The 18567-nt window shown below is 40.2% G+C and overlaps 1 protein-coding gene across 1 annotated transcript; it reads left to right on the forward strand.

Annotated features, from left to right (window-relative positions):
- Positions 1 to 14014: 14014 nt before the first annotated feature.
- mchr2b (melanin concentrating hormone receptor 2b) lies at positions 14015 to 18567 on the forward strand. The gene is made up of 2 exons (XM_026189585.1): positions 14015 to 14798; positions 17350 to 18567. Exons 1-2 carry the CDS (start codon positions 14395 to 14397, stop codon positions 17987 to 17989), a joined length of 1044 nt encoding a protein of 347 aa, XP_026045370.1. The 5' UTR covers positions 14015 to 14394; the 3' UTR covers positions 17990 to 18567.

Consider the following 18567-nt stretch of genomic DNA (forward strand, 5'->3'; position numbering starts at 1 on the left):
ATGCTACAGTTTAGACTTGTCAAGTTTCAGGCACAGAAATACCTCAGTTCATTTTTTAAATTAAACTTTAAAATTACAGCTAGGGTACCTTTATTGTCTTGGTTTAAAGAAAGCGAGGGAAGAATTGTGCCCATGACTGAATAAAGCCTTCATTGGGTGTCACTGCTCTCCTATGCTACCACAATGTGGTCAGGCATCCATCCTCCCCATGCAGCCATGTGACAATGGAGGATTTTCTTCTCCTCTGCAGTTCCTATTTTTGAGTGACTCACGATATCAAAGCTGTGATTATGCAAGCAAGATCCAGTGTGGATCCTTGATTAAATCTTGAGCACCCACCATAAGACCACACAAAACATTATGCTTGTCTGCACATGAAATTGGTCGGGTATGACTCACTATTTGCCATGGTTTTCTGTGAGTCTGTGAGGCAAGTAATCAAATAAATCAATACACAATTTTGGGTAAATCAAATACTGCCATCATGGAAATGTGCCACTTCATATGTGCGTGTGAATGCTTTCTTTTTGTCCCCACTGTCCAGTCGCATCCCACAGCCGTTCTTGAATCGCACAGAGGTGTTTCCAGGCTATGTTCGAGGTGTAATCCCTCCGTGTTTGCTCGGAGACTGCCGCAAGTCTCCGTCAACTTAGAAATGTCTAACACGTGTTTGCTGACGGTGCTGGTGATGTATTTCGATCACATTTGACCCCTTTTAAACCAATAGCTTTACCCGTGAAGACAATCTAAACTGGATTAAAGCTCAAGTATTCCCATATGGAAAAGATATATATAAATCTTATAAAGTTTGCATCTGTCTTGTGCGAAACTTGTATGAAAAGCATACAAGAGTGAAAACAGATATAAGATCCCTTGAAAAATTATATAAATGAAACTTGTATGTTTTGGATACTACCTAAAACAATATATGAAAGTAATGAGAAAGTGGCCGCTTTCATGAGTAAATCATATAAGCCTTATATGATTCACCATATGAAGTAGGCCACATCTTATGCAAGTTTTTACTATTTCTTTTCCATATGGGTTGATAGAGAAGACATGCAGAAGAATGGGAAAGTACCAAGCTCCCTTTTTTTTTAAATATCTAGTTAAATATAATTTAATTAAACATTTTGCCTGCAGGGGGCAGCACAAGGGGAGGGGTTATGGTTTGTGTTGACCAGAGCGTACCCTGCCTTGTAACTGGTGTCTGCTGGTGGAGGCTCCCCTGTGACCTTAAACCGGATAAGCAGTAAACACAATGAACAGAGGAGCAAATTCGTTCATTTTATCTGATTTAAATGGGACAGACACTTAACAATGCTAGGTAAAGACCCCACACTAATAGAGCGACCTCCTATGAGCAAGGGTTAGAGTCACTGAGCCTGCTCTCAGTATGAACCGAGAATCGGCTCTTGCGGTTCGCTGTATAATGAGCACACAAATAACAAAAAAAAAAAAAAAATCATTTGTGCAAATGCAGAATATTCAGAGACAAAACGAGACATAAAAAAACCCACTCCAGTTACAGCTCGAGCCATCCAGTAATGCAATTAGTGACAACAAGGGAGAGCTGCCCCTGTGGAGTGCAATCTGTGGAAAAACAAATTACAATCTGCAATATTTCCTAATAGTTAACAGTTGCATGCACGCTAGTTTCTTTAAAACGCTGGCTGAGAACGGAAGTTTGGAGGTAACACACAGAGCTAAGTGAGGATCTAAAGAATGACCTCTGTGCTCTTCCCAGAGTATGTGGTTTGGTAAAATGTCTTCACGAAAACGGTGTATTGTGAAAAGATCATGCCGGCTTCTGGTGCTTCACTCAGAGCTGTTTTAGGGTTAAAAAAAAAAAAGCAGGAAAAATTGTTGTTTCCCTCGAGGCCACTCGAAGCGAGTCAGTCCCCATAGACTCGTTTTAAAATGCCCAAATTCAACCATGAAAATAACATGTTTACAGCCGGGTTGTTTGTTTTTAATCAAATTTTTTAAAAAAGAAGCCTTTATAACTAACCCATCAGGGCTTTGTTATGGCTTAAAGTTACCACTTTAAATGAAAGGCATGCCTGCAGCTGCCGGCGTCCTCAGCCTCCGTCACTGAAACTAAAACCACTTATGCTGCGTTTTATTTAGTTATCATTTTAGAAACGTTTTATCGGCATTTTGTAGTCTGTTTTTTGGCACTGCATTTGTGATGCGGGATTAATGTCTGCTATTAGTAATTAAACATTCTCAGGATTGCTTGAAGCCTTCATTATGAACAAAGAACTATTACCTCTCCTTCGTCTTCTTTTATCTTAGAATATGAAATCAAATAAAGCATCAGGGTGGCATCGGGGAGCTGTGATGAGTTACATGTCACATCAAGGTTCATGGAAAACACTTCCATTAAATACTGGCATTCAACAGTAGATGTGATTATATAAACAGTTCCTTAAGCTGATGCTAAATGTTATCAAGCTGGGTTATTGTCCTTTATTTTTCTTTGTAATTTCTTCAACCTACACCCCGCTGCCATAAGAAGACATCAGGAATATGAAAATATTTGTATTTCCAAACAAACAAAGAAAGAAAAGGAAAGATTAGAAACTGCTGAGAGACTCCTGAGAACTGCCAGGAGGAAGTAAGGAACGAAGGAAGGAAAGGAAGGAGCTTTTTTAAAAGAAATCATAACTTGGCAAGTGTGGCTGATTCTTGTTTTACATCAAATCTATAATCAGATAAGCTGCAGAAAGAGAACTCTGTGCTTTCTAAACCACTGTTTTGAAAGGCATTACGAATCAAACAGGAACCGCATCAGACTGCTGTCAAAACCCCGCAGTTTGAGGGTAAACAGAGGCGCACGACATAACTGCAGATGGGTGACAAATTAAAGGAAAAATGGCAAATTAAATGAAGGGAGAAACGCTACGAACGCAAACGGTACCACACAGCTGCACTGCGTGGTACAATTAAGCAGTTAACATCCAGCTGTGCTCTGTGGTGTATGAAAGCGCTGAGGAGGCCCAGCGGAGTCTGATTCAGTATTGTGATTTGGGGGTGGGGGAGGGTCACTGCTGTCGTGGATGGAGCATCGGTCGCCGAGATGAGTAGGGTGACTAAAACGTTATAAATAAATAAGTAAATAAGGTAGGAAGCTCTGGATGACACTGGTGGCAGAGCAGAGCATATCCCGGATGAATACACATTTGAGAGAAACCATAGCACTGGTCTGCAGAGATGGGAGAAAGTGATAAAACCAGATAAGTCCTCCTCCAACATGTGTCAAAAACTCTTGATCCCAAGATCTAGTGGCACTGTTATGCTGCAAGAGGAAATTTGCAGACATGGTTTGGCTTCAGTCAGAGCCCTCGAATGGTGAATGTGGGGTCATCGTGTGATTCAGATAGTTCCTGGAAGTGCTTAACAGGCAGCTGGAATATTCAATTTATAAGATTCAATTATATTTATAGACCCTCAAATCACAACAGCAGTTGACTCAAGCTTTATATTATAAGGCAGAGAAACCCCCAACAATCAAGTGAGCAAGCACTTGGCAACAGCGGGAAACTAAAACTCCCATTTAACAGGAAGAACCAGGCACAGGCAGAAGGCAGACAGACAAGACACTGTGGAAGAGCGTAATAGTAACGGCAATTAATAGTCAATAAATTAATCAATCTATAATAATTGTTACCTCACAGTGAAGCATATGTTGCAGCACGCTGCTGGTGGTCATTTTTATTGTTAATATATTGCTAATCAATAACAATTAACTGTGATATAACTAATTGTTATATTTTTATGCAATAAAATTAATATTTCACAATGAATTATTGTCTACCTACCACTTTTTCTTCATTGTGTTTTCAGTAATCTTCATGATTCACATCTCAGAGTGAAAGTAATCTCCAAGACTTGCAGGTGGGACAGAAAGAGACTGTCGGTGATGGCATCACATAAACACGTTACCTGGACAGGTAAATGCATCAGGAGGTGAGTATGGTTTTCATTGGAAAACTCTAATGATAGAACTTTGTGACGAGTTGTGTATTGAATTACACAAATTCACTTATTATGAATTTGTGTAATTCAATACATATTCAATAAATACTAATACTGTAATACAGGATTAGAGTTATATAAGTTTTACGTATTTAGTCTAATTCATCTATTTAGTCTTGAGTATTTGTTTCAGACCTGGTAGCATATTATAAACTTACCTTGTGTTTTCAGTCTCACTGGCTCTCCTTCAGCAGTCAGCTCAGCTGTAATACAGACAGTAACGGTAAACAGGACGACAAAGCTTGAAAACATTGAAAACATTATTTGAGGATAAACAGAGCAGACAGCCGTAGGACATAATGTTTTATTAATGTTATATTTAGCTAATATTTCAATCCAGCAACCCAGCAAAAACTCAAAGTCTTTTTTTAAACATGTCATGATGTCAATGAATGAAATAACATTAGGATAAAATATTTGGTTAATTGATAAATGAATGTGTCGTTCCTCATTGCTTTTACGAGTTTGCTAGCCTAATATGTCCACAGTGTAGTAATTTGTTGCTAGGTAAGCCACAGTTTTGTGTTTCAATACACAGATTAATTTGATTTATGTGCTGATAACATGCAGGCTTGCTCATTCAACAAACAAAAAAACATCTTACCTTTTAAAAATGACCTCAAACATCAGTGCTGCTTTCTATAGTACTCAGCAACCGTATGTCGCTAACTTCCGGGAGCAATTGGTTTTGCTCCAGTCAGGCATACTGAAAAAACTGCTGGTTTTTTTTATTTATTAGCACACTTCCACAGTAAATGCCAATGTGCATTAAAACTGTTCTTGGAAAGTGGTGACATTTTCCTGGAGCTCAGCACCTGTCTGCATGTTTTCACTTCACTTGCTGTATCTTAAGAAAATAAAATTTTCATGCCACTTTTCTTCTGGTCGTTATTACCCGAATTACCAGCATATATAACTTAAATGGCAGCCTATTTAAAATGTCCACAAATCTAAACTTTGTCCCGAGTTCGTAGGAAAATACAATGTTTTGATTGTTAATTCTTGGAAAATGAGATGCTAGTAAAGTGAGTTATTTGTAACTCCAGAATAGATGTGTGGGTATTTTATAAGTGGATGCTTTCCCTGCATACAGTATGTGAATTCATCTTGCTCATTCCCCTGGAGGAGATCATATGATGGTCTAAAGAACCTTCACAAGATCTGTGTCATCCAACAACCAGAGAAGAACAAAACAAGCATGGAAGGACAAGTCGTACAATCGGAGTTTCTTAAAAGACATGCGCGTCATTCATTCTGTGATCCAAACACAGACACAGACTGATAAGTTTGTGCTGACATGCGCTGACCTATCGTTCGTTCTTCTTGCCTGGAGTGAGTCATTGACTAATCCGAATGAATGGCACATTAAAATGACAACTCGCGTGGGACGAAACATACAGGGAGCGTCGTTGCTATATGTAAAGAGAAAAAACCCTAAAGCCACAGTATTGTTCTGGATTCATGCTTTGTAATAGTCGCGGAATAACATGTAATTTACATTCAGATCTTTTCTTTGTTCTGGGTGAAATTTCCATGAATATTTCATCAGGCTTAGTTGGAGAAGAAGAAGCCGAACAAAAAGCTTCCTTGTGGCCAGCAGTGTTACACAGCTGAAAACAGCACATAAGGAAGAAACACAAATTCATACTGAATAGCCAGAGGAGACATGTATGTGAGGTGGTGCACCACTGGGAATCCCCCAAAATAATAAGAGATAAAAACATGTGGGGATGCATGATATGAATCCTACCAAGGTCAGATTGACCTCTTGCTTTTATGTATAATTTCTTCATTTTTTGTGCTAAAATAAAAAAAAACACTGAAAAAAAGTTTTGTGCACTCTCGTTATACAGTCACGCAGTATTTCTCCATTTAGACAGAACAGCTTTGATAAACATTGCTTTCATATCCAACACATTATAAATGTGTTCACGGTTCCTTAGTCAACCTCAAACCGTGCATACTGTTCATATTTCATGCCCTCACATTAGACGGCCAAGAACTCCCTCATAATAAATCTCTGTGCCAAGTTTCGAACTACAGATGTATTTAGAATGTATAAATAGCCAACCTGACATTAATACATGAATGATTAAGCCTTAATTTATGTTTCAGAGAGCAGCGAAAGTGTACTTTTACATTTCTACAACATTTCCTGCACATCCTGCTTTCCCCGAAGCATGAAAACAGCCATGATGATTTAAATATATTTAACGGAAAGTCAAAGTAGCAAGAAAATTCTCAAGTTGCTGAGATTTACAATATATAGATAACCATTGCAGACATTAAACACTGTCCTCACTGAAAAAAGAATAATCTATATGTACCATAAAAGGATTTTACTTTTTTACGACCAGTTTTAAGACTCATGGGTGCTTGTCTCTGTAGAAACCTGTGCAAACTCGGCCATCACTGTCCCATAAAAAACATACAGACGTGGACAGGCATGTAATAAAGTTTTTTTTAAAAACCCTGAAACCATAGATTTCTTGATGTGAGCCACGCCGGTGGATCTAAAGTCCAGCTGAATAGATATTGACAGCCTCAGTAAACAAAACCTTGTAGCACCTGTAGATTTGCATTGAATTTCCAAATACTTTAGCAAATCTGTCACATGCTGTAAGGCTACAATGATTAGGTTCAGATGCAAGATGGTCTTGGTGTTTTAATAAAATTATAAGTTTTTTATTTTATTTTACTATCCTCTACTGTTAATTTTACTAACAGAATTCTCAGATTTTGTTTTGCAAAAGTGGCTTTTTTAATATTACTAATTACTAATTGGCAGATGTGAGCCAGAGGCTGCAAGCATTAGCTGATACCTCAGTACTTCACTCTCTCATCCAAATCCAGCATAGTCTGCCTGCCATGCAGCGCACTTTCATCCAGTGTTGACCCTGAACCACTTCCATATGAAAGATTGAATTATTAATCATCTCAATTTAAATCTGGTTTCCCACAAAGACAACCAAATATGTAACAATGCAGAAATCCTAGACCTAGAAATGTAGCTTTTAGGTAGGTAGGTATTAACTGATTGTTATCAGTCACAAAATGGTATCAAAATTCCATGAGTCTGTGGTAATCCATGGCAGGGTAGCTACACCGCAAACTACAATTTCATTTAATAAACATAAAACAAAGAAGCTGAAAATATAAAAGGCACATTTCCTTGAATCATGGGATTTGTGGCTCAGAGGAAATCACACACGGGTCTAAAATGAGGTTAGCTTTTACACACCGCAGTCAAGAATGTACAAACTAGCCGCCTCCAAATTCAAGCTTAATGAGATAAATACTTCTCTTATTAAGCTTAATGAGTCTGAATGTGGCCAAGCGGGTCAAGTGTTTCCCATGTGTTTGTTCCAGCTCCCCGTGAACCACAACAAAAACTCTTAGGGACTGTTCAAACTGTGACCTGAAACTACCTTTGGCTGGTAGTCCTCTTGCATCTATTTACACACTAATGCCATAATCAAATGCAGACCGAGTCCTTTTTCCATCACTATTTGAAATATTGCTGTCATCCTGATCAGACTGTGATGCATGGCCACAGTGCTGCACTAGAGGACTGAATAATCTCTTATAAATCCTCTTCCCTACACCGCTCCTTACACTCCTTCCCTTTATCAGCTCTTAATGGCAAAGATGGTTTGTGAATAGCTTTTATCTGTTCCAGCATCTAGTCTCAACTGTGAGGGCAAATTGTTACTAAAGGTCCAATTCTAGGAATTTTCATAGCATTTGATCAATAGGAGAGGCAGCTCTATAAATAAGGTCAGGGGGCTGTGGTGGATGCCTTTTAACCCAGTGACCACAGTATAACAAGGGGCTCATTTTCATCTGAGGGATGTTTGAATGTTACTTTATCTTGTGTGTTTCGTATATCTAATCTGGAATAACGAGCGGCTTCAATGCCCGCTGAAAGCAGATTATTTAACAAAACGTAATGATATTGTAACTTTGGACAAATCTACAAGGATTGCAGCACAGTATTACTTTTTATGAGCTGAGTTCTTGCTGGTTTAAGGTCTAAAGTATGAATGCTGTCACTGAAGGAAGCTTTGATCATCGAGGAAGTCAAAAACAGACTGGGCAGCTTTGAGAAACTGTAGATCCACAGTTTCTTCTGTCACAAAAGTCACAACCTTTGTGAAGCTGGGTAGTCTTCCATAATGAGGGGATTTTGCCTTTAGTAAGATATAGCATCCATCTGTGAGAACTCTGAGTAAACATCCACTATTAAGGAAGGACTATCAGAGGGAAATTTGTACTAAGCTGAAGTTTTGCCTTCGAAAGCTGGCAAAGATCTGTTATCAGAAATGTCACAAGGGGCAATAAAATCATTATAAGCTTCAGTCATACCCTACTGCCACATTTAATTATGGTGGTAGCAATGTGGAGTACTTACCTCTTAGCTCTGCCTGTCAGCGTTTGGGGGTTTTTTTGGGTTTTTTTCACAGCTCACAAGTTTCTTTTTATTACTTGCGGCCAATGAAAATTCAATAGAACCAGTAGTTGGATGTATTTCAATTCTATATGTTTTGGAAGTAGAATGAAAGCCAGCCATGGCTGTAGAAAGTGAGGGTTTGAACTGTAGAGGGGACTAAATTTAGTTTCCAGGGACTTTTACTGCATTTGAAAGTAATGAAAAGGACAGACAGTACAGTATCTGACATTTGATTGCATCCAACAGTCTTACAGCTCTGCCGCGGCGTGGCAACCACACTCGGAGAAAAACCACTGTAGGACTGATCGTCATATATTTGCTAATGATCATTTTATACTACAAAACACCATTCTGGTGTTTTGCCCGCAGGAAAACCACATAGGCACAGGGAAAACATGCAAACTCTGTTAAGGCAAACAAATAAACAGATAACTCCACTGTAATACGTTAAAGTAAAAGATTTCATCATGGCTTTGCGGTAAACTAGCTGCAATTCAAAAATACAGGATAAGACTAAAAATCATATTTAAAATCATATTAAAAAAACCTCACAATGTAAGCTGCTTCGGGTACCAACAAATCTGTGCCTGTACTTTTAAAACCATTTGATGGGTTAGGGTTGGCTGCTTCTCTACATTTACACACCAATAAATAAACCCAGCACACCCACTCCAGCTTCAACTTTGTTGGCAACTTTAAATAATCAATGCACATTTTGCCCTTTTGCCTTAACCTTGCCAAGTCAACCATGTTCTGTCTTGTCTTTATTCTTAAGTAATTACTTTTACTTATGCTACTACTGCTGATAATAATGATGATGATCATGATGATCATGATAGTATATATATATATATATGCATTTATGCATCTTTTCATTGCAGAGTATCATGCGACCTCTCAGGCATGTGATACTGTTAACTGCACAGTGGACAGGCTGGAGTTTCATTTTCTTTGGTTCATGTTTTGCAATTGAATTGCAAACAGACACTTCTACCCTGGTTTAGTTTAGCGTTGAGCACATTATACGTACAGCCCATACGTTACTGTATCTGCTCAGTAAATTGCAGCCTGCTCAGAATGTGCAGGAAATGAAACATGATCCTTCGAAATTAATTTAATTTGAAGTCTCCTTCTATACTATACATTCAGCTTGACGTATAGATACAGTGGCAGTTTCTCTGTGGCGTTTCACATTTTCAGAATTTAATTATCGGCCTAAGGCATAGCACTATATTGCATAAAAGATGTTCCTAGATAAGTTACTCAGACACTACATTATGTTTTGCTACACTTGCCACTCACTGCTTTCAGTTCCATGTCCACAGAGTGTACCACGGGCACAGAGCACAGGATGTACTCAGGTTTGTGTCCTTTGATGTGATGGAGCATGGTTTGCTGTGGAAAGGTATTGATTGGTTTTAGTGTCTGTTTTTGGATTTTGTAAAATAATCCAAGTGAAAGGAGGAATGGGATGTCAAAACAGGTTTACAGTGCATGCTTGTCGAAATGTTTCTTAGTATAAATCTCTGTAGATGCACTCTACTAATACAGATTTATGCTCAATCTGTGTATTTTGCTGCAGTGCGGTTGCGGCCACACTTTTGACACACTTATGATGTCAGGCGATAATCTAGTGCCTATCTGCATGGATATAAATCAACCTGCATGTGTTTTACATGCGCATTTGATACTGACTGCGATACCATGAAAACACAGGTAAAAACCTGCTGTGCGCAGCTCAGTGCCAGCTCCCCGATGCTCTTTTGAAACGATTCAATGTCACAGCAATTATACACTTCACCATAATGAGTGCTCATCTGTACTGATGTGAGAAAATTCTGGAGGGCATGAAATGTCAAAAAATAGGACAGCGTAGCATCTAATATGTAATGTCTTTAAACTGTCTGGAGAAGACTTGAAACCACTTCTGTGTTTGCATTGAGGAACTTTCTAAGAAGCATGGGTAATTTCACTGAATGCTGTAAATGGTGTTTGTCACATGGATGGCATTTGGATTACTTTATTTTACTAATTCATTGAAGAGCAAAAAGGGAAATTGCGATTGACAGGCAAATGGTAATTTGCTTTTATCAGGTTAAAAAATAATGTCCGTGTGTAGATCAATATCAGAACGTTCTGTTTCTGAATGTGTTGCTTCTGTTTGTCCCCGACAGAAGCCGTGTACAAAGAACTTCTTTGTAAAGGAATGAAACCCAACATAAAAATGATTAAAGCTGTCCGCTGAAGCCGCTTCTCATCTCTGACTCTTTGTTCTTGATTCTTTGTTTGTTTTCCCTCCTGTTGTCACTAGACTCTGCTGTTGCTGTTCTATTTCCACTTCAAGGCAGCCTACCTGACCTATGGCGTCTGGGCATTGTCTGCAAAGTGTGCAAAGTGTCACTGGCCAGAGGAGACCTGCTGTTTGCGTGCTCAGACTGCACCCGAGTGAACCTCCAAAGCATTCACATTGGCTCAATTCCCGTAATCCAGGCTGGAGAAGTAGACAACAACATGAGACCATAATGAAGCCTTTGAGGACACTGGTGGCATAGGTCACATGATCATTACCTAATATACTACAGACTGAGTCACACTAAAGACAATATTTTTGTTTTGTTCACTTCTTTTTTTGCTCACTGTTAGTCTGTGGGGCAGGCATGATACATGTGAGTGAGTTTCCAATTCATGCTGTCACCAAAAAAAAAAAAAAACATTCAACAGTTTGTGTCAGTTCATCCTATAAATGAACTGACAATCCATGCAAGACCAGAGGCTTGCATGGATTGGGATCTGGCAAGTTTGGATATATTGGTGGGATTCTTGATCTAAGACAATGTTCATGTGGGTGTTCTGCATGAATGCCTTGATGCAAAGTTTCTCAAGAGGGTAATGCATGGTAAAGCATTATCTTCCTGTGGTTTTAATACACCTAACCCTTCTGGTTTAATCTGTACCCAGAAACGTGTCGGCACAGTTTTCTTCTTATTGTACTGTAATCAACTTTAACATTTAACATGCAGCAATCTAGCTCTTGGGTTTTTTGCTGTTTCTCCGAGCATTGCATGATGTAACCATTTGAATTTGCCAAGATGTCCACTCCTGCGAAGCTTATGGCATCAATCACACTTAAACGCTCCAGACCAGCAACTGCCAAAACATCTGCTTTTAGAGAACTGCTCACATATGCTGATGATCAATGAAGTGCATCTGATTAGCAGCACCTGCCTGCTAATCATCCACCTTAATCCCCAAGTAAGCAGTAAGAGTTTACTTTTAAGAACCACACAATGTATACAAAGTAGCACAGCATTAATATTTATACATTAAATAATAAATGCAGTGTGTGACTGTAAGTTTATTGTTCACAGTCAAACATACAGTACTGTGCAAAGGTTTTAGGCAGTAAATATAAATATAAATGTTTATTTAACACTTCTACTTTTGAAAGCATTCTTTGGTTACAGCATTTTTTTCTCGTCTGCCTAAAACTTTTGCACAGTACTGTACACGTTTAAGCGTATTTATTAATTGGGTAAAGAAATTCAAGTAATGACAGTGTTAAACTCAATATTATGCAGACAACATAAGCATCTAAGGATTGAAAGCATTGTTACTAATAGCGACTGAAAGCACTGTGGTTTGCAGTGGAGTGCATAAAAGGGAAAAAAAATATCAGGTTGCTGGATAACAATGCCTCTCCATCACTTCATTGTTGCCAAGATTTATTCAGAACTAAAGATCTCCCATATAGTGAATCATCCACTTCGAGAAACAGGACAACTCGTGTCAGTATGGTTGTAGAGATGCATAACAACTCTGGCATTCTTCTGACAGAAATGCCACTACGAAACTGTGTGCCGCCTACGTCTTAGGAATGCAGAGTTCTTGTCTGGAATGTAATATTTATCTTGTAAATGTCTTGCAGGCTCAGCTTTCGCCTCTTACACCGCTTGGTATGTGTGCTTTGGTATGCTGCTAAGAAGTCCATCCATTCTACAAAAACACCACCTTAAATTTAGACATTTCAGAGAAGACATTTGAACATGAGAGATACATTCTGTCTTGAACTCTCTTCAATGTTGTGCTATCAGCATTGCAGGATAAACAGATACAACCCTCGGGTATTGAAGTGGGCAGAAATATTCAGTAGCACATTAGGGATGAAGTTGCCAAAGGCCTCCTAGGGGGTGGTGTGCCTGATCCGCATCACACTAGCTTACTGCACCTCTGGATCAGTTGCAGTCTCTCTACCACAGAAAGGATTATTACATTTCACTTGAAAAAACAAAACAAAAACAATAACTGTAAGAAACCAGAGTTTGGAGGAGGATGTGGGACACTAAAGTGAGAAAGTATTTTTTTCTCCCTTCTCCACCAGCTCATAAGAGTTAAATGAGCCTGACTATGATCTCACCTCCCTTTATTATCCCCATATCAAATGCTTGATTCAGTTGATTGCTCCCATCCCTCCATCACTGAGGTTTCATCTGATGTGCACCTGTGCTTAGCCACCATGTGAAAGACATGACTATATGTGGTCCTCACGCTGTGCTGCCATCATATTTACATTCCCTTAGACAATTTCAGAAAATCCCAATTCCTTGTATATGGAAACAAAATATGGTCATAGTACTGCAGCAAGCTAACACATCTGAATGTGTAGAACAGTGTAATTTCCCTTGCATGACATGACACATCCTGCCTTGTGACTACTATACAAATAGTCATTGCAGTGTCGATGCTCGGTGGAACAGAAAGAAAGCACTACGGGGAATGAACAAACAGCCCCTGAAACCGGCACGGGGAAACCTCCAATATATATTCCTGCCGGATGACCTGTGATGAGATCCCAGCAGAGCCCTCTCTACGTTGAGCTGCTTCAGATTCTGGATCAGCTCCTGTCCTTTATAGCTGCTCCCAGCGATGTCAGAACAAAGCTCCAAAGAAAATCACATCTTTGATAGCAGGGTTAGACAGGAGCCTTTAGGGCTTATTCACCACCGGAAAACTTAATTGCCAGCCTTAATTTGCTGAAGTTGAAGCTAATCATAATTTAGAGAAAGCAAAAGAGAAGAATGTTTAAAGATCGTCTGGAAATCTAGGTAAACCCCCCAAAGGGAGACAGATCTTTTGTTTTATGTAAAAAAATTAAGTGAAACAAGAGAAGTGTGGAAGGGGGGCACGCTACAGCTGTCTGCAGTCTGAACCTCAGATTTGTTTCCAACTTTTTTTTAACGCCTTAAACGATTTGAAAGAACTTGAAGAGAGATTCTTTCAGTTTGCCGTCTTAAAGTTTAAGCAGGAAGTCCTCTTTGATCCACGAAGCTTGAATCTTAACCTACACCCAGAAAGAAGTAGAAGCGTAAAGGCGCACAAACTGTGGGTGTGTCGCCTCGTTTAAATGGGAAAAAATCCTGGAAACGCCCCTATGATCAAAAATGTCTCACTAAATGTTTTTTTTACTCCCCCCCCCCCCCCAAAAAAAAAAAAAAAAAATTCTTGTCATGAGGTTAAAGTGCCGATTTGTGATTTGCTCCTCTCGTTACACAACGCGGAGCGTGATCCTCTACAAGGAGGGAACACTGGTGTCCGTTGAAGCTCGCGGCAGAAGCGCACAGTAAACATTTGGATCCTAATTTGCTCCCACATATAAACATCTTCGGAACGATATCTTTGCTAGTGGAGTCAGCCTGGATTGGACACTGCTTTTTTCCCTCCTCTTGTGCTAAATCATATAATCCTTGTAAGTGAAAGCCAGGGCAGAGAAGCGGATACGCGCGTTTGGAGAGAGAGCCAAAGTTTGCCGCCCTAAGTTTGAAGCTCGGGCTTGAGGGGATCCCGGAGCGCACGGTGCGCCACTTAATTACTGACCACGCCGAGGTGACTGTGAGGACGAGCTGAAGATGAATGACACTGGCATATTGTGCAAAAACAACCAAACAGACAGCTTCGCTGATCAGTCATGTCAGAATTCAACTCCCTCGCCTTACAGTCAGATCGACATCACCACTTTCATGCACATATTCCCTTCCATTTATGGCATCCTGTGCTCAGTTGGAGTTGTTGCCAACGGGCTGGTTATCTACGCGGTGGCAGCGTGCAAGAAGAAAATGGTATCAGACATCTACGTGCTTAACCTGGCAATAGCAGATATGCTCTTCTTGCTTGTGATGCCCTTCAACATTCACCAGCTGGTCAGAGACAGGCAGTGGGTTTTCGGAAACTTCATGTGCAAAGCGGTCGTTGTGGTGGATGTCAGCAACCAGTTCACCACAGTGGGGATTGTCACTGTGTTGTGCATTGATCGGTAAGCGTTGAAATCCACACATCTCACAGAGTTGTTCCCAATCCATGAAGATATTTTAATATTTTATCTTTTAGGAAAAAACAAAACAAAAGATATCCTCCAAAGCATGCTAACAACAAATTTTATCTGTATTTATCTGTGCAAAAAATCAAGATAATAACAACCCAATATTACCTGAAAATAAGTAAAAGTAGTTGTCTGGTATCCACTTTGTACTCACTGTCTTTATTTTATTCCACAGTAGGTGTTTTTAAATCTCATTTCCAGAGTTTTCTGTTTGAAAACAGAAATCCATGCTCATGCTCATTTGTTCAGCCTGATACATAGCCAGCCTCAGTGGGTGCAAGTGAAGCTTTCATTTCTTTTGAAAGGCACTCCTTCTAAAAATGTACCACTGAGTGGGTTTTTTCATGCGAGTAACAACCCATGAAAACACAATCTTCCCTATATAAATGTGTCGGGTCTGTGAGCTGAACACATTCAGGACATTAAATGAGCCCTCACGCCAAAGAGCTGAAGTGATAAACATCTCCATTTAGACATAATCTGGATCAGGTGGCTTTGACAGAGGTATGATTGCACACATCTTCAGAATAATACACATAATACATTTCTGCGAGGGGGGTCACTGGACCGGATAAATGTGCTCCGATTTAGCGGCACCACCTCCACAGGAAGAATTCCTCACAGGTTTCTTATTTGCTTTGCCATTTAGGTTGTGAATCATCGGAGCTTTATATCACATCAATTCAGCTTCATCATTTTAAATCACTTCTTTAACGGGGAAAACAAAGACAAAGGCTTAACTGTAGCAAACACTGAGGAAAAGATCAAACAATCCTTTTAAAAAAAATCAAAACTTCTTCCCTTTCAAGGCAAATAATTTTAGTCTGTAGTCTTGAGTCAAATGGCAGTGAAACTCATGGAAACCTAAAACAAAAAGCAGCTGATTTTCCCGAGTTTCCAAATCACATTTTTGATATCTGATTATCTGAGTTTATTTGAGTTGCCCCTTATTTCTGATATCAATGTTACCTTTCAAAGAAAGCATACATTATCTGCTCAACATCTGCTCATACTGTAATTGCATTTTTTTTCCCCCTTAATTTCTTATTAGGTAAAGTCCAAACTGCCATTACGGTGCTTTTCTTTGAATTCGCTGCTGTTTATCCCAACAAAGGCCACTTTATCTCGGGCTGCTGTGTAATTTCATTTCATGGGAGGTTTGTGGATACCAACATGATCGTGTTCCCAATTAACAGAAGACCTAAATAATTGTAAAAACATTTACAGATGAGTGACTCATGTTTTAATGCCCCAATGCTGTTGGATTTATAGGTTTTAGATACGTACAAGTGTTTGTTTATTTGAAACACAATACCCGAAGGGCTGTTGGTTCTTTGCATAGAGGTAAACTGTAGTATTCTTCCTCTATGCAAACCTAAAAATCATCTAGGGACACCTTTTTTGCACATAATATAGTGCAGGGCTATCTAGTGTTTTGACAGTCTGAAGTGGGGGTATTTGGGCATGACTCACCGGGATGTCAAAAGTGAGCGGGACCTCGTCCATGTTTGTGATGTGGCTGGGCTGGATGTTTTTGTCGCCGATGTGTTTGCTGCAGTAGGAGCGGAAGATGGCCAGCTTTTCCTTATAATCCGCTGGAAGTTGCTGCGCTACCGTAGTCCTGGTCCGGATGGAAAAATGGCACCGTTTCATAAAAAGTGAAAGTGAAACTGCTTTTAGCCGAATGGTGACCGTCGAAACGCTTCTCCCGCTCGTTCTTTGCTCGATGATCCACCGCTCGGGCCACCTCGCCTTATGTCCGCGGAAACTCAGCGGAAACTCAGCTGCGTTTTCTTGACCTGCCGGAGCTTGTTTTCCAGCTTCCTCCATTTGCGAACCATCGATTCGTTAATCTTAAATTCTCTCGCCGCTGCTCGATTTCCATGTTCCTCCGCGTAGCTGATGGCCTTCAGTTTAAACTGTGCTTCATAAGCGTGTCTCTTTGCCATTTTCAGGGTTGCGCCCACACTTCACCCTTTAGCGTTCTCATGGTGTTCTCTACTACGTCCTCCTTACAACACACAGGGCGCACTGCGCTATAGGGCGCGCCGTACTTTTTGAAGAAAATCTAAGACTTTTAAGTGCGCCTTATGGTCGTGAAAATACGGTAAATCGCAACAGAAAGGTCAGGCGCAAACATGCAGACAGTCCCTGGCTCTACTTAAATGGCAATGATTGCATGTAATGGCAAAATGATTTTTCTGGCTCTTCAAACTGAAGCACAATCCATATGGAAATGTGTTTACATCCTCTTGCTAAATTACTCTTATTAAATTATGCTGATTTATCAGTGCAATCATCACTTTAATGATTGTGTATCTCTGACATAGTACCTTGTATCTCATTGGGTAGCCTGAGCTCATCCAGCATGAAAATGACCATCCAAGCAAAATCCTGCACTTGCATGCACTCTGGCAAAGCTGCTTTTACCATTTGTGTTCAAGAGAGTGGTCATACTCTTTACACAGTGCATTCTCCCTCACAGGTACATAGCTATTGTCCATCCCACCTCAGAAAAGAGGACCGTGCAGTGGACCATCATCATCAATATTCTGGTGTGGCTGGGCAGCTTCCTCCTCTCCGTCCCCGTCATGATGTACGCCAAGGTTGTGAGCAGGCAGCATTTGGAGGTGTGTATGATGTACCTGGACGGGCCTGAAGATATGTACTGGTACACTCTCTACCAGTCTATCCTGGGCTTCATCATCCCCCTCATCATCATCAGCACCTTCTACTCGCTCACCCTCTACCACGTGTTCAGCTCCATACGTCGGGTCAAGCGTAAGCAGTCTGTTTGGGCTAAAAGAGCCACTAAGATGGTCCTCATGGTCATCGCCCTGTTCCTGATCTGCTGGTCGCCCTACCACGTCATCCAGGTGATCAACCTGAGCAACAACAAGCCAACCGTCGCTTTCGTCTATGCCTACAACATCAGCATCTGCCTCAGCTACTCTCACAGCTGCATCAATCCGCTCATGTTGCTCATCTTCGCCCAGAATTACCGTGAGCGTCTGTGCCGAAAGAACGCGCTGCACAGCTCCCAGCACTCCTCCAAGGTGACGGTGGTCAAAACAGATGGCTCCAGCACGACAAACGACCCCAACTACCGCTGTACGGTCATCTAACTTTTTTTTCTATATATACACATATGTACATGTAAATATATTGCTGCTTAACACAGAAGAAAGGAGCTCGGATGGATGGAATCACCATAAACTCATACCACCTAACGTAATGGCACGAGCAGCAAAAGCAACCGCAGCTGAAAAAAACAGGAAAGTGGAAGTACTGTTTTTTTCTCTTTTAGCCTCAGTGTTTCCATTAGCCTTCATAAACTGTACTTCCAGTCTCTTGCTGGTCAGTTGCAACACTGAAGTGCAGCTTGCTGGATAAGCGTTCACATGCTGAGTGTGTGAAATGATGTGATGTTCAGGACTCTTTCTATGGGAGGGTGATAGAAGGAGTCAGCTTTATTATGTGTTTGACGGATAATGTTAACACACATGGTGGCATGTTCATTCTGAGCATTCTGAAACAGTGTTGATACTGTATATTGAGTTGAGATAGTTGATTTAATATTGGTGTTCTTCTCTCCTCCCATGTAATGTATATTTGATATGTGCTTCAGATTGTGCCTCTGACATGTAATTTTGTGATAAGAAGTTGTTGTTTTTTCTCATAAAGGGCTCAGAGTGATATTACA

This window comes from Astatotilapia calliptera, chromosome 2 (assembly GCF_900246225.1).
Source record: "Astatotilapia calliptera chromosome 2, fAstCal1.2, whole genome shotgun sequence".
Taxonomy (NCBI): Eukaryota; Metazoa; Chordata; class Actinopteri; order Cichliformes; family Cichlidae; genus Astatotilapia; species Astatotilapia calliptera.